At 49.4% G+C, this 15997-nt stretch overlaps 2 protein-coding genes across 3 annotated transcripts in view; one reads left to right on the top strand and one right to left on the bottom strand.

The window, feature by feature from the left end:
• RFNG (RFNG O-fucosylpeptide 3-beta-N-acetylglucosaminyltransferase) overlaps positions 1 to 7765 on the bottom strand; it is a 33266-nt gene extending 25501 nt beyond the window's left edge. The window contains exons 1-6 of one of the 2 annotated variants that reach the window (XM_072645401.1): positions 7684 to 7765; positions 4100 to 4148; positions 3209 to 3311; positions 2827 to 2980; positions 1856 to 1944; positions 1585 to 1750 (exon numbers count right to left, since the gene is read on the bottom strand). In XM_072645401.1, the coding sequence (XP_072501502.1) occupies positions 1585 to 1750; positions 1856 to 1944; positions 2827 to 2980; positions 3209 to 3279 (480 nt within the window). In that variant the 5' untranslated portion in view covers positions 3280 to 3311; positions 4100 to 4148; positions 7684 to 7765. Of the gene's footprint in view, positions 1 to 1584; positions 1751 to 1855; positions 1945 to 2826; positions 2981 to 3208; positions 3312 to 4099; positions 4149 to 5199; positions 5382 to 7683 lie in introns of those variants that run through there. The other variant, XM_072645402.1, reaches the window with a different exon arrangement.
• On the top strand, positions 7226 to 15570 carry GPS1 (G protein pathway suppressor 1). The gene is given in 16 exon segments (XM_072645398.1): positions 7226 to 7832; positions 7835 to 8000; positions 8772 to 8886; positions 10195 to 10287; positions 10963 to 11144; positions 11514 to 11678; positions 11771 to 11906; positions 12025 to 12102; positions 12400 to 12457; positions 12866 to 12951; positions 13173 to 13267; positions 13577 to 13682; positions 13968 to 14048; positions 14190 to 14327; positions 14474 to 14608; positions 14780 to 15570. Coding segments are annotated over 16 exon segments (2301 nt in total). The 5' UTR covers positions 7226 to 7240; the 3' UTR covers positions 14855 to 15570.
• Positions 15571 to 15997: the final 427 nt, after the last annotated feature.

The raw sequence follows: 15997 nt of genomic DNA on the forward strand, positions 1-15997 counted from the left end.
CTCAGCTGAAGCACATGAAGATTTTCCTGGTTCCCCCTAACTGCTAGTATTTCTTCCCTCAAAATTACCTTATTTATGACCATGTGGCTCCCCCAATAAAATGTAAGCTCGTTAAAGACAGAGATTGTTTTGTTTTTGTCTGGATTTAGATGGGTTCAAATCCACATGACCTTGGTGAAGTTACAACCTCCCTGGGCCTCAGTTTCTTTCTCTATAAAATGAGACTATATTGGTCCCTTCTGGCCTTAAATCTATGATCTTAACTTCTATATGGTTTGTTACACTCATTATGAGCTCTGAAAGATAAGGCAAGGTAACTCAGATTGCCATGAAATGGTATTTCTCCTTGAATGTAGGTACACAATGAAATCAGTTCTGTAACTCTTATTGGCCTCTCCAAGGAAAGCTTAGAGGTGTCTTTTATGAAGCTGCCTGGACTACAGGGACAAACATCTAATTGGGCTTCCTACCTTCTACAATCCACCTTCCACACAACTACCAAAAGGATAATTTTAAAGTAAATGATAAATAATTCTAATGTCAAACCAAGTGACTCAAAGACAAACCTAAACTCTTTAGCAGGGCACTGAAAGCCCTTCCTAGCACACTTATTTTAGACCCTTCTCTTTCACAAGCTCTTCACTCTTGCTGAGCAGGCCCTATTTTCTGTCCTGTGCACTTGGCACTCCTTCTCCTGCCTCTGTGACTTTGTTCAGTCTGCCCTCATGCTGGCATCCTTACCATGCATCCCCCTCAGTTCACCTCAGAATCCTTTCTTCAAGGCCACCTGTCCAGGAGCCTCCTACAGGAAGCTTTCCCAGATACCCCTAGCTCTCTTTCCTTCTTTAAATCACACTGTATTTTTCTGTTTGAAAACTGCATCATCCCATTAGAGCATAAACTCACTGAGATCAGGGAAAGATTTTTGTTTTGTCTTTGAAAGCTGGATAACTAGCACAGTGCCCAGAGCTAAGTACTTAATAAATGCTTGATGAAGTGATCTTTAGGTCTTCTAGTTTCAGTTATAACAAGAATATGAGAATGGAGATAGTTGAGTTTTGTTAGGCAATGTGTTGTGGTGAATGGAGTTCAGGATTTGGAATCACAGGACTTGATTCAAATCCTGCATCATATTCTTATTAGCTATATGACCCCAGGCAAGTCCCTGCCCCTAGTTTCCTCAAGAGTAAAAGGTTAATTTGAGAACAATTCTCCAGCCCAGCAGATTTGTGAATTTAAAGAGCAGCAGTGGAGTCAGGTTCAAGGTCAGGAGGAGTGGCAGGAGAGAGCTTTCACTCTCTCTTCTCCTTTCTGCCTCAGCCAAGACACCTGGCAGCAAATTAATTTGTCCAGGAGACAGTACCTCCCGAAGATGAAGAGTCAGTTCAACAGAGTTCCAAGGCCAAGTTGAGGGAACAACTCACTTGAGACAGACAGACAGAGATTCAAAGAGACAGTCCCATAAGGGAGATGGTAATTTCCAAGTAGCATGACCCCAGGTAGCAGAGAGCTGACCATGGACTCAAAAGAGAGTGAGCCCTAAATCTGAGAGCTGGCCAGTATGGCAGGGGCTGGGAGTGGTACCTGTCTGAGCAGGGTGTCAGCTGGCAATCTCTGCAAGTTCTCCAGGTGTGAGTGGAAGAGGGTGCTATGCAATAGTTTCACCTGCAGCAGTCCTTCAATGATATAGCCAATGGTGCAGTCATCGGGAAGTCTGACTTTCTCTGCAGTGCTGATGAAGTTGCCCAGGCTGCAGGGAAAGGGAGAGATTGCTTAGAACGTGCCTGTGTCTGCCCTTCCCACCTTGTCCTGAGCTGGCTGCTTAGAGCCAGGAAGCCCAGAGGCTCCCACTCACCTGGCCCAGGGACTCATTTTGAGGGCAAGACCTCTGCTGATGCAGAACCCAGCTCCTCCTGTAGCAAACCAGAATTTGACTGTAGACGCCTGGGAGGTAAGCAGAGAGAACCCAACATCAAGGGCTGGTGGGTGACAGGCTACATTCCTTAGGGCTGGCACATCAGATCTCACCTTTCCCTTGCTACCAAATTCACTTTCCAGAGCCTGTCCTTTGTCTGGAGTTCCTAGTCTGACAGCACTGTTGGGTAGAAAGAGCACTGGAACTGAAGGAAGGGATCCAGGTTCAAATTCCAGCTCTTAAGTAAGACATTAATTCTTCTGAGCCTCAGTTTTCTCACTGGTAAAATGGAGACCAGAGTACCTACTCTACCAACCTCACAGCAGCAAATAGGATGATGCATATAAAAGTAACTCATAAGACTACAATGCTCTTTTAAGACATAAATATAAGCCCTAGAGATCCTGGTCTCTGGTCCAGGAAAAAATGTTTTCCTTATCACCTTCTCTCCCCCAAACTTCCTCTCTAGATTCTACCTTGCTTGAAAAGCAATCATTTTCCACTGATCACTTTCTAGGTTCTTAGTGCAGTCTCTTCCTCTTTATATCTAGCTGCTCTGAGATGCCTTCATCTGGCTTCCAGCTTCCTGGAAAATCCCAGTTCAGCCTTTTACCTCCTGCTACTAAATGCTTTTCTATTTCTACCACTTTCACAGTCAGATCACAGCTGAAAGATCTAGGGCTGAAAGGAAACCTGGAGGTCATCTAGTCCAATTCCCTCACTTTACAGAGGAAGCCCATCAGGGTTAGAGGACTTGCCCAAGGTCATACAGGCAAGAAAGACAAGTGGCATCCCAGATTCCTTGCTTCCTAGTCTTAAGTTCTCTCAGTTTTTCCACTTCCCAACCTCCCACCCTGATCCTCCCACTTCCAGAAAGTAAATATAAAAATAAAAGTTTCCAGATCACTCACGGTTCCACTTCCCTGGCCTCTGTCAGCTGCCTCAATAGGGTGGTCCAGACTAGGTCGCCCCACATAGACATCCTGACTTGGGGAGAAACCAGAAAGCAACTGTAGGAGCCCTTTTGAGTTCACATAATTGTCATCATCCACGTGGCAGAACCATCTGCAAGGCATAAGAAGGAAAGAACCCCATTAGGTAGGGTGGGAACTATTACTCTTGGCAGCTTCAGTGAGCCCAGCTGTTTAGCTCTGGCAGCTGAAAGAGTTGGGGGAGGACCGAGAGCTGGGGGATGAAGGCCCATAAAAACAGGCTGTCTTAGGAATCGATAGCTGGGATTTCTAGGTTTCCCGAGTGACCCCTACTAGTTTCCTACATTGGCAACTCACGTACTTCCTTCCTGACTCGATGAACTTGTCATACTCCACAGACATCTTGCAGCAAAGTGCCTGGCGTGTGTGCATGGCAGAACAATTGGTGTTGATGACATGATCTCCTAGATAGAATAAGGGATGGGTGAATGGGAGGGAAGGCAAGATGGCAGTCAATGTGAGGATTACTTCAGGACTTGTTATTTTAGTATGAAACATTAAGAAAGGCAGCTTGGTACAGTGGATAGAGGGCTGGCCTTGGAATCAAGAAGATCTGAATTCAAATTCTGCCTCTGGTCAGCTAAGTAACCCTGGCCAGTCACTTAAATATTCCGTGCCACCAGGCAACTCTCTAAGACTATTTTTTGCAAATGAGCTGTCAATCTGCAGAGTGGATAAAACAGGAAGTGTACCTACAAAAAGTTATCCCTCAATGAAATCACAAGTCCTGACCTGAGGCATAACCCCAGTCACAGGCATAAACTGAAAATACTGCAGAAGTGGAAATCAGAAAACTGTGAGCAGAGAATAGCTACTTGGTAAATTCTGTTGTCCATTTCTACTCTCCCAGATCATATGGCATGCTGGAGGACAGCCAAATGTTAAGGCTCAATATAATCTAGCTTATGTTTTAGTTCTGGTGTGTCTATCTATGTAGTCAAAGTGATTTATTCATTAAAAAGTTAACTTTTTTTTAAATAGGAAAGGGACAGTGACAACCTTAGTAGCCCTTGGAGACTCTACCCAATGGGTTTCTCATATGTAGAAATCAATAACCATTCTAGTGAGTTAAAGCTGCTCTGGTTCCAAGCTCTTGGGTAGAAAAAGGAAGCCAAATATCCCTCATCCTCATTACCTGGCACATGTGATGCCAGTATTCAGTACAAATAGATATGACAGACAGCTTAATTACCTGCTCGAAGCCGTAACTCTGGGTCTTCACCATCTGTGAAGATAAAGGTCTGGAAGAAAAAAAATTAGACCAAAGGGTTGAAAAAAATGGCATCTTTCTGGGAGTCCCTGACTAGCCTTGTTGGTTGCCTATGTAGCCTACCATGGACTGCCCTTTAAAGGGCCCTTATCTCTGCCAATGTTTTAGTCAGTGTTTTCAAGATTAGAATCAGGAGAGACCCACATTTAAATCTTACCTCTGGCATTCACTAGACAGATGACTGACATATTTAACCTTTATATGTTGAGGTCAGGGAACCATAATGTTGAAGTTTAGGGTGCTTGGGACCCCAAAACACTGACACACTAGGTTCTGCTGAATGAATTCAACTCAAGCCTTTTTTTCAGCCAAAGTAAAACAAAGTTTATCATTATGGGTTGACTCTTAAGAAGCCTAACCATTTGTGACAATTGTATTGACAAGCGGACCAGAAAGAATCTCAGCTAGACAGAATAAGAGCTGGACTGAATGAGTGCCTGGTGGAATTTATATACAGAAAGAACTCGGGAAAGATCTAGGGGTGGCCAAGTGGTCCTGATGGGACTGGAATGACGGATCTAGGGTGGGAAACAGCTGGAGGCAATCAGGGAAGTATCAGACAACAGAGGCTTGGGTGGGAAGAAATAAAGGATGGGAGGCAACAGACAAAGGACAGCCAGGCTAGGTTAAGGGTAACAGATTTGGGTATGAAAAGCCAGATTAAATGGGAAGGTTCAAGGAAGTTCCCAGAGTCTGTAGACCATCATTCTCATCAGTAAAACAGAGGTAATACCTATACCTCATAGAGGTGTTTTGAGGTTGAATTAAAAAAATGTAACAATACACTAACAAATCTTGGAGCAATCCATAATGCTGGCTTGATGCAGGGTTATCTTCTCTGGATTCCCTGATCCCTGGCCTCAGATCTGTTGGGAGAGTAAAGGTAATGTGCCTATATAGCTCTTTCCCTGACCTACCTGTTCATAGGATTTAGAATTGAAAGCAATCTTAGAAGTCATCTAGCTGAAACTTCTCATTTTAAAGATGGGGAAACTGAGGGCCAGAGAGATTAGGTAACTTGCCCAAGATCACACAGGGAGTAGCACAGCTGGGATTCAAACACAGGTCCTCAGACTCCAAATTCACTCCTCTTTCCACTACATCATAGTGCTTCTTCAACAAAAATCCAGGTTTTCTAACTCCAAGTTATAAGTCTGTTGGCTAATTACGTTTTCTCCTTTTTTTTGTTCAACAACTCTCATGGCTGAAAGGAGCAAGAAAAGAATAACAGTTGATCCCAATCCCGGAGGGAAATCAATCCATGCTCCAATACTATACCAACCTACTTTCCTAGTCACACCACTCTACTACTCAAAAACAGTGGACATCCCACCCCCAACCCTAGCCAAACTCCTTAGCCTAGTCATACAAAACTTTTCACAATTCAATCCCAATCTGCTTTCCCTCTTTTTCTCTTTCATAAACCAGAATATGTGGTCCAGCCAATCTGTACTATTTGCCACTCCTTGAACAAGTCCCTATCCTCTATCTATGTCTGTGTTCATGCTATTTCCTATGTTTGAGAATACTCTGCCAGTCAACATCCTACCCATTTTTCAAGGTTCAGCTGAACGCCACTCACCACCTTAAAAATAACGACAAAAGCAACCATCGTATGTATAGTGTCTACTATTCCAGTAACAGTCCTAAGTGCTTCACAAATATGTATTTCATTTTATCCTTACATCAACTCTGAAATGCTATTATTATTCCCACTTTACAAATGAGGAAATTGAGACAGAGATCCAGTTGCCCAGGGTCACATGATTGGGGGAGTACACCATCTGAGGCCAGATATGAATTCACATCTTACCGATTCCCTACTCCACACAGATGGATAGGCTCTAGTCTGCCTTTCTCCAAAGCCCTCATGACTACCTACAGTCTAGTTACCCAGGTAAATAGCACAATGCCTGGTACAAAGTAGGTGCTTAATAAATGTTTGCTTATTTACATTTTATCTCCCCCTCCTAAACAGTAAGGTCCTAGAGGGTAGGATCTTTCTCATTCCCCTTTTCTTTCCTCCAATCCCCAGAACGGTGTTAAGCACATAAGAAGCTGCTCTAGTCATCTGTCAGCAAAGTGAAAGTTTCCAATTCCCCCTCCCCCACATTTTTCACTGGCTGTCCCTTCCGCCAGAAAGTCTCTCTCCCTGCTTGTTTCTTCCTCCTGGCTTCCTTCAAACTCAGCTCAAATTCTCCCTTCTCCAAGAAATCTTCCCAGTACTAGTGCCTTCCCTAAGAGTTTACTTCTAATCTCCCCTGTATATAATCTTGTATGTCCCTAAGAGTTGTTGCATGTAGTGTCTCTCCGTTAGGGAGCATCCCTTGAAAGCAGGTCCCCTTAGCACAACGTCAGCCAAACAGTAAGCTCCTAAAGGCTTGTTGCCTTGACAACAACACATTTAAAAGGCTGTTTTTGTTAAACAAAGCTAAAAATAAAATGTAGGATGGAGAGTATTACTCCAGCCTCCAGGAAACAGGTTAAGCATCCTGGGGGGGAATGGGAGATGAATGGAATGTTCAGAGAATGGGGGTTCCCTTATCCCTGGTGGTCTTCAGGAAAGAATGTTATAGGTGAGTAGTTATGTATTAGCTTTGTTCTCAGATAGAGGTCCACCTAAAGTCAGCAAGTATTTATGAAGTGCCTATTAGTGCCAGGACTAGTGATGAATTCTGGGAAACTCCCTAGGTCATCTCAGGGTCCCCTCAGGTTCCCCCTAAGCCAATTCATGAATCCCTCATAAAGAGCAAACTATGTGTGCCAGATTTAGCACTAAGTAACTCCTGAGGTCCCTTCCAATTCCAAGATTCCCTGTCACCCCCTCCTCGAAGAGCGCCACCTAAATCAAGCCATGGAGCCCCTCTGAACCGCCTGTGTGCCAGGCAGCCCGCTAAGCGCAGGGTTCCCCGGGGCGCCTTCTCCTGAGATGCAGCTCCCCCAGCACAGAGAGATGGGCTGGGCGTGGGGGCCCATCCCACCTGCTGCTGCGCCCGGGAGATCCAGGTGCGGAAGAGCAGCTCCAGCCGAGACTTGTGATACTTCTTGGTGGTCTTCACGGCAATGAAGATGTCTCTGGGCTCCAGCCTCTCGGGGGTCCGGGGCTGCACGGCGGGCGCCCCCAGGAGCCGCTGGAGGACGTCCTGCAGGGGCGGGGCCACGCCCCCCTCCAGGGGCCGCGGGGCGCTGGGCGGCTGCTCGCAGGTGGGGGGCGGCCGGGGCGGCGGGTGGGCCCAGACCCCCCAGGGAGCCTGGAGGCGGGGGAGGGGCAGCAGCAGCAGCAGGAAGGCTCCCAAGGCCACGGACAGCACGAAGCAGAGTTTGCCGAGCCCCACGCCAGTGCAGGTCATCCTTCAGCCCCCGCGGGCCCCGGGCCCTGCCATCGCCGCCTCCCCGCCGCGGGCCCCGGGCCCGGGCCGGGCGGCTGGGACTCCGGGCTCCAGGCGCCGCCTCCTGACGAACGCCAAGTACCCAGGGGACTAACAGGGAAGCACCCGGCCCCTCACCGTCTTGTCGGGCCTCAGTTTCTCCTCAGTGCTACGCCTCGGACGTGACGCGTCCCTACCCCCCGAGCCTGGGGAGGGAGAAGATAGGGGAACGGAGGCGCCAGCGGGTGACGGCAGGGCCGCGGTGGCGACTTCGGCCCCTTTAAGGGCGTCCCCGCCGCCCCCGCGGCTGAGCCGGCTTTACTTCCCGTCCCTCCCTGCCCCTCCCCCCGTGACCCGGATGTGCTTGCGGCGAGGCCCAGCTGACCCGGATGTGGACGGCGCCGCGGCGGGGTAGGAGGAAGATGCCGCTGCCGGTTCAGGTGTTTAATTTGCAGGTAACGAGCCGAGGGGCGGTGCCGCCTGGCCCGGCCTGAGCCCCGCGGCCCCGCCCCGCCCTGGCTCCGCAGCCCCGGGACGGTCCCGGGAGTCGGTGAGGGAAGAATCCTGGCGGGCGATGTCCCGACTGAGGGGCGGGGGAGGGGACGAAGGGGGCCCCGAGGCGCACCGGCCTCCGCCTCCGCCGGCCCCAGCCTGCAGGACCCGGCACGCCCGGGGGCCCCTGGTATACGGGCTCCTCGCGTCGGGCTAGGGGAGAGGCCTGCAGCGAACGCTTGTTGATCCCCGCGGGGCGGGGCGGCGCGGCCGTCCTGACCCCGGGGTCGCTCCTGGGGAAGGAAAACCAGGCTTGTTCGCTCTCTCCTTGAGCCTCCTGCACACACCACCGCCCCGGGAGCTGGTCCTCCGGACCTCTGCAGGCCACGCTCCCTGGGCCAGTCTAGGCCGAGGCCCTGGAAGGGGGTTCCCAGGGTCGGGCAGGGAGATGGCCCGGGTCCGATCGGACTCGGCTAGGCCCTTGGTAGGCCTTTCACCCCGCCCCAGGGACCCAGGATCCCTTCTCGACAGGGCTTTGTGATCCTCTGTGGATGGAGCACCCGGGACAGATGGGGGGCCGCCCTCCGAGAGCTCCTGCCCCCCTCGTACCACTCTGTCCTTGGGCTTGCCCCCACCCGGCTGCCGTGCCGGGGTTCCCCGGACGCAGGCCCCTCCCTCCCCCACCGCCGTTGGGTGGAGATCCTCTCCGTAAAATGTGCGTCCTCCCACCGTAGGACTCGGTGTGGGCAGCCCTGGTGTTTCAGGGTCTCTGAGGCGGAGCCCCGCCGGCTCAGCCCTGCCACAGCCCGGCTCTCTGGCCGTCATAGAGGCGCTCCCAGTGGCGGAGAGGTGCTTTGGTTCCCCCTACATTAACATTGTTTCTCCCCTTCAGCAGCCAGCCAGCTCTGTGTCAGGGTCAGGGGGTGCAGAAAGTCAGGACAGAATGAGGGATAGCTCGGCCCCCAGCTCAGCCTCCTCATCAGTGACAGATCTGTACTGCACCCCTCACAGCAGTAGGTCAGACCTCTTCCTCCCTGGCACAGCCGGAGACTTCAGCCTGAGCGCCAGTCTGTCGGCCTGTACGCTGCTCTATGAGGTACCTTCCAGGAGAGGGGGTCCCCAGCGAGGGAGGAGGGAGCGGAGCCCCAGCCGCCCCCTGCCGTGGCTGGGCCCCCACTGCTTTGCCAGCCCCAAGATCAGGGACTCAGTGCTGAGGGCAAGGAGTGGGGAGGGAAGAAGCAGATAGGTTAGGCAGAACTCAAAGCAGTCCCAGACCACTTTCCCCTCCCCCCTTCCCTTTACTCTTTTTCCTCTTTCCTCTTCCTCAGTAGTTGGTTACATGCTTAGGAGCCTGTGGAGTCCGCTGTACTGCTTTTCCTGAGGTGGGGTTGGGGAGGAGTGGGGCAATAGCAGTGACCCAACTTTCTGGAAGCTCTACTTAGTGGCCTGCCTTTTGGGGTTTACCCAAACCTGGTAGAGGGGAGGAGAAGGAGCTGATGGCTGCCTTGCAGCCCTTGTATTTTTTTCCGCTTTGGGAATATCCAGTATGATTTCCCAAGTTGATATCTTTATCCTTTTCCCCATATTAATGGCTGTAACTCCTATTGTGAATATTACTGCTCCATCTACATAGGACAGATGGTATGGGGATGGCTTAGGATGTAAACAGGGTACCCTTTGCATCCAGTGGTTGAGGTTTCACCTGTTTCTCCTTTATGACTTTGAGGAAGTCACATCAGGCCAGTAGTTGGGAACTTGCCTTGGGGATGCCAAATGGTTACTGTCTAGTTGTCTTCATTTCTGCCTTCCCCTTATAAACATGGTGGGTTAGGAGGGAACCAAGTACGGGAGGTTGTGTTTATGGGCTCCTGGGTCCTGCTGAAGAATTCCTTAATCTCTCCCTCTACCCCCAGGTTGGTCAGTGTTAGAGAGATGGGGTTGGTAGAAAAGTTAGGGGTGTGGGAGGCCTCTTTTGGATGGAAAACTCTGGTGGGCGGGTGCCCAAGAAGAACATGGCAAAATCTCGGTCCTGGGCAGGGTTGATTTCGTGGGGGTGGGGGAGAGGTGGAGGATAAAGGGCCAGAATAAAATTGTATACTAGTTTGCCATGGGAGCTCCCAGGCTTGAGTGCACAGGTGACTGGCATCTGCATTGCAGGGGGCAGTGGAACCCATGCAGATTGATGTCGACCCTCAAGAGGATCAGCAGAATGCACCAGACATCAACTATGTGGTGGAAAATCCTACGCTGGTATGGGACAGGGAACAGCTGGGGAAACCTCTACTTTGGAAATGAAAATTCTTTGGGATGGGGTCTTTTTGGTCTACATGACAGAGAGTACCCTAATGATTATCCCTAGGCTTGCATGGGTATATAGTACTCCTGGAGAGGGGTGGGGGCCCTATAGTAGTAATGTTCTAACTCTTCTCATATCCCCTGAATACATCTCACATGATGGCTAGAACAGTCTTTTTCAAATAACTACCATGATCATGACTTTGAGACCTGCAGTGGCTCCTTAATACCCATTCCATCAAAACTGAATATTTACCCCACTCATGAACCCATCTCCACTTTTTCTAGCCCTAATATGGATCTTTTGCCCCAAGCAAGCAAACTCCTTCACTTTGGTCTGCACATATGTTGTTCATTCCCTCCTCTTAGCTTTTTGTTTCTTGCCCACACTTCAAATGCCCTCTCCTTTGCCTGGCAACCTGTGTCCCTGGTTCTGATCACTTATCTTCCCTCTACACTTGTGTACATGTGTTTCACTTGTATGCATCTGTGCCTCTTTATGTATGTGAGTTTTAATAACTCTTAGGTCTTATGTTCTCTGAGGACAGGGATTGTGCTTCAGTCTTCTTTTATCTTTATATGGTACCAAATAGAGGAATCTGTGCATTAAGGCTACTGTTTCACTATCAGGACCTGGAACAGTACGCATCCAGTTACAGTGGGCTGATGCGCATTGAGCGGCTGCAGTTTATCGCAGATCACTGCCCACAGCTTCGGGTAGAGGCCCTGAAGATGGCATTGTCCTTTGTGCAGAGGACCTTCAATGTGGATGTTTATGAGGAGATCCACCGGAAGCTCTCTGAAGCCACCAGGTGGGGTATGAAGAAGTGGGAGAAGGGGGTAAAGATCCAGATTAGGTGCTCCCAGAAGCTGTAAAGGGCTGAAGGAGCAAGGTCTGGTGCCTGGACACTCTGGACCTGGCCCTAGAGAAGAAAGTGGGAGCAGGTGGTATAAGTCAGGTCTGTTAGCTTTTTGGGAAAGTTTCTTATGGTGGGAGCAAAGCAGTTTAGAAAAATCAATTCTGGAGGAGAGGAAGAAAAAAATATGAAGAGGGCTGGAAGAGAAAGGTTTAGTCACTCACTCTGAATGGCTTGGCTGCTCATTTCTACTACCATTCCCCTACTCCTTCCCATATGGCTATCTTTCTCCTGCTACTACTACCACCACCACCCTGACAACAGAGAGCTACAGAATGCTCCTGATGCTGTCCCTGAGGGAGGAGTGGAGCCCCCACCCCTGGACACAGCCTGGGTGGAAGCCACAAGAAAGAAGGCGCTGCTAAAACTGGAGAAGTTGGATACAGACCTGAAGAACTACAAAGGGAACTCCATCAAGGAGAGCATCAGGTGAAAAGAGTGGGCGGAGCCAGGCAGGGGGCTCAGATGTGGGAGAAATAGACTGCTAACTTCCTGCCTCACCCCCTGCTTCTCCCTGGCAGACGGGGACATGATGACCTGGGTGACCATTATCTGGACTGTGGGGATCTCAGCAATGCCCTCAAGTGTTACTCTCGGGCTCGGGACTATTGCACCAGCGCCAAACATGTCATCAATATGTGCCTCAACGTAATCAAGGTGGGAGTGAGAGGTTAGGGGAAAAGAGACCTGGGAAAGGTAGCCCACATCCCTCTGGGTACTCATGAGACCAGTAGGTGGTGCCGTTGAACTACATGCCACACTCTCTGCCCAGCAGGTCAGTGTCTACTTGCAGAATTGGTCCCATGTCTTGAGCTATGTCAGTAAAGCTGAGTCTACTCCTGAGATTGCTGAGGTAACCGTGCTGCTGCCTTAATTATTCCCCATTGATCTTTTTTGTGGTTTGCTCCATTTCTTGGTGTTCCCAGAGATCTCATTTCCACTCCCTGCCCATTATACTCACATGTATTTTCTCCTTCTGGTAGGATTTCCTTTGTAGCCTTTCTCAGCATCACTTCAAGTTGTTCCTAGTTATTATACACAAAACATCTTATCTGCCCCTGTTCTTTCTCAGGCTGGCCCCAAGGGATAGAGAAAAGACATTGGTGGGGGTTGTTCATTCTCTTAGTCTACGTCTTCCCTTTCACAGCAGCGAGGGGAAAGGGACAGCCAGACCCAAGCCATTCTTACCAAGCTCAAGTGTGCAGCAGGTAAGGAAAAGCCAGTCAGAGCCTCAGCTGAGGTTGGGGGTGGGAAATGAGGGGGGGTGAGTGAGGAAGGCAATTTCCCTACACCTTTCTCAGAACTGTAGAGTGAAAGAATATACTGTTACCTAACCCTCATATTTTGTCACTGACCTTGGAGCATATAGGCAAGGTGAATCATAGTTTTCAGGAAGTATAGAAAAGCTCATTGTCTCTAGTCATGGCTGAAACCAAAGAGTTCCTAACTCTTTGGATTTTGGGTTTTTTTTGATAGTTGTACAGATCCAAACTAACAGGGGAACTGGGATCAGGGGCCAGTTACTTGGGATTTACCACTGGGCTCCCCAAAGGCTGCTTTCCTTTAGGTGAATTTTGGTTTCACTTTCTCTGTTGTTCCTTTTTCCTACCCTTTAGGCCTGGCTGAGTTGGCTGCTCGAAAATATAAGCAGGCGGCCAAGTGCTTTCTGTTAGCTTCATTTGATCACTGTGATTTCCCTGAGGTGAGAAGGAAAGGGAAAACAGAAGGGAGGAATATGTGGCTACTATGTGGGGAGGAAATCTGGAGAAAATTGGTTTGGATACTTCTAGGACAATGACAGAAACATCCTTTTATTTCACTCTCGCCCAAGCCCCTTCACTTGGCTGGCCTTTGAGTTATATTCTATCCCACAGTTCTGCCCACTGGGCCCCTGAACCCTCTATCCTTGGCTTTTCTACTCAGCTACTGTCCCCCAGTAATGTGGCTGTATATGGTGGTCTTTGTGCCCTGGCCACCTTTGATCGACAAGAGCTACAGCGCAATGTCATCTCTAGCAGGTGGGTGTTAGGATGTTAGTGCCCCTGGTGTTTGGAGTGGGAAGGGGGTTAGGGAAGATGCTTGGTTCCATGGATAATGGAAGTTGGTTTCTCCAACTTAGCATAACCTGTTTCTCACTTCAGGCCATCTTTAATCCAACTCATCCACATACCCCTGTTCCCCAAGCCTTCTCTGGCCTCTTCCCCAGGGTTACTCCCTAAAAAGTCCAAGCCCCCAGGGCCTCTCAAGCCCAGTTTTCTCCGTCCCTTTCCCTGAGCCTTCCTATTGGCTGAAAGGGGCCAGGAAACTGAGAGGTCTGGCGTCTGCAGCTCCTTCAAATTGTTCTTGGAGCTGGAACCACAGGTTCGGGACATCATCTTCAAATTCTACGAATCTAAATATGCCTCGTGCCTAAAGATGCTGGATGAGATGAAGGTGAGACTCAAGGGAATTTGGTTTGATCAGAGGGCTTCACTAGGTCTGAGAAGTTAGGGGCTTGAGATTGGAAGTGGTTTGTGGGCTGGGCAGTAAGCGTGGAGGAAAAGTCATTAAATGCATCTTGGAAGGAAAAGGACTGAACCTCTAAATACAATCAGGAGGGAAATTTAGTTAAGATATATTTAACCCTTTTTAGCTGAAGTTTTTTCCCTTCTTTTGGGGTATGTTTTGGGGTTGGAAGACAGGGTAGTTGGTATTTCTCTGACAAGTTCTCTGCTGCAGGACAACTTGCTGCTGGACATGTATTTGGCCCCCCATGTCAGGACCCTCTATACCCAGATCCGAAACCGAGCCCTCATCCAGGTGAGTTATACATTTGAGGAACAGGAATGGGGGCAGGAAGCCAGGGAAGTAGCAGCAGCAATAGCAGTGTTTATTTAACACTTAAAGGTTTGCAAAATGCTTTACATCTTAGGATGGCTATTGACTTGTATTCTTTACCAGTATTTCAGTCCCTATGTCTCTGCTGACATGCGTAAGATGGCCATTGCCTTCAATACAACTGTGGCTGCACTAGAAGATGAACTAACACAGCTGATCCTTGAGGGGCTCATCAATGCTCGAATTGACTCTCATAGCAAGGTGAGGACAGAATTCAAAAAGAAAAGACTGCAGCTGCATCTCCTCTAAAGTTTGGAAGCAAGAAGTTGGCTTTGTGGAGTGAGGGTGAGGGAGTGGAGGGGTAAGGGAGGTACCAGTCCATGGCTGAGCCTCTGATTGGTTGACAGATTCTATATGCCCGGGATGTGGATCAGCGCAGCACCACCTTTGAGAAGTCACTGCTCATGGGCAAAGAATTCCAGCGCCGTGCCAAAGCAATGATTCTACGGGCGGCTGTGCTACGCAACCAGATCCATGTCAAGGTGAAGGACGGATGAGGGAGGAGGGCTGAGGAGAAGAACAAAGTAGTAGGCAGTTGTTGGGCTCAGGAGGGACCAGGGAATTAAACAGAACCAGGAAGGGAAGGGATACTTTGTTAGCACTTGTTTCCTTGAGATGTTGGCTCAACCCACTTATTCTCTATCTTATTGCAGTCTCCTCCTCGAGAAGGGAGCCAGGGTGAACTAACACCAGCCAACAGCCAGTCACGGATGAGCACAAACATGTGATGGGGTGTGATGACCCCCTTTCCCCACCTGGACCCCAGGACTGTGTTTGAGTGTCCATCCCCAACCCCATGCTCCCCAGGTCTCTCTGGTTCCAGAGGCCCAGCCTGCTTCCTTCTCCATGAGCCTGGGAGGCTTCACCTTTCAATGGAGGGGATGCCTCCTTCTTCCCACTGGGCCCTGGGACTACCAGACTGCTGCCTCAGCGCCCACCTTGCCAGTAGAGTTGTATCCCACAGACATAGTGGCAGGGGTTGGCAGGGGTCAGCTGGGGTTTGCTCTCCCCACACAATGTTTTTCTTTTCTTTCCCCCTGCACAGCTGGGAACTAGAAGGCATGGTGCCACTAGTTCCCCCAGCCTGCCTACTATGGGACACCGGGCTGCTGAATTCCCTGGCAACTTCCAGGGTTGACAGTTTCAGGTGCCTGCCTAGCTACACAGATTCCTGGTGACCCCAACCTTGGCTGTCCCCTTGTGCCAGGGGCTAGGGGAAAGAGGTCGGGCCAAGCTACCTCTCTTGCTGCTGTTCTGGAGTGGGAAGAAAGGGGAGAGGCTTGGCTTGTGCTGGTATTTGTTCCCAATGAGCACAATGACGCGTGGCAGTACCTTCTACACTGCCCCCCATCCCCAAACACATTCTTGTTCATGCAATTTTTTTTCCTGAGTTAGAAATGAGTTGTTGAATCTTTAGACCATTAAAAAGCAGAATAAAAACCTTCTCCTTGGTTATTATTTGCTAGCTGTGCTCCTAGGAAACCAGTGACTGCTTTTTCTTGCTAAAACTTTTTAGGTCTTTATAGAGGAGAGAAGGGGATAGGATAAAGGGAAGTAGAGGTCTGGAAATTTTTTTCTTCATTTAGCATCTGCTTTCTGGGACTTAACCCAAACCCTGAAGATAGCTGAAAGCTCTACCTTTCAACCACTGGGGTTGCCTAATGGAATGGAATGAATTCCAGAAAAGTGGCAAATGAGTCTATTCCCTACTTTATTTCAACTGTATTTAAAGGAGATAGAATTCCTTTGTTCATTGGCTACAGTATCCCTTTTTGTTATCTTACATGGTTATACTCTTTAGTTCTTGCCACTTGACTTAACACCACAGAATTTGGCTGGTTTGTGGTGATGCTTTGTGTGCTGATGTCATC

The sequence above is a fragment of the Notamacropus eugenii genome, chromosome 2 (genome assembly GCF_028372415.1).
Source record: "Notamacropus eugenii isolate mMacEug1 chromosome 2, mMacEug1.pri_v2, whole genome shotgun sequence".
Lineage (NCBI taxonomy): Eukaryota > Metazoa > Chordata > Mammalia > Diprotodontia > Macropodidae > Notamacropus > Notamacropus eugenii.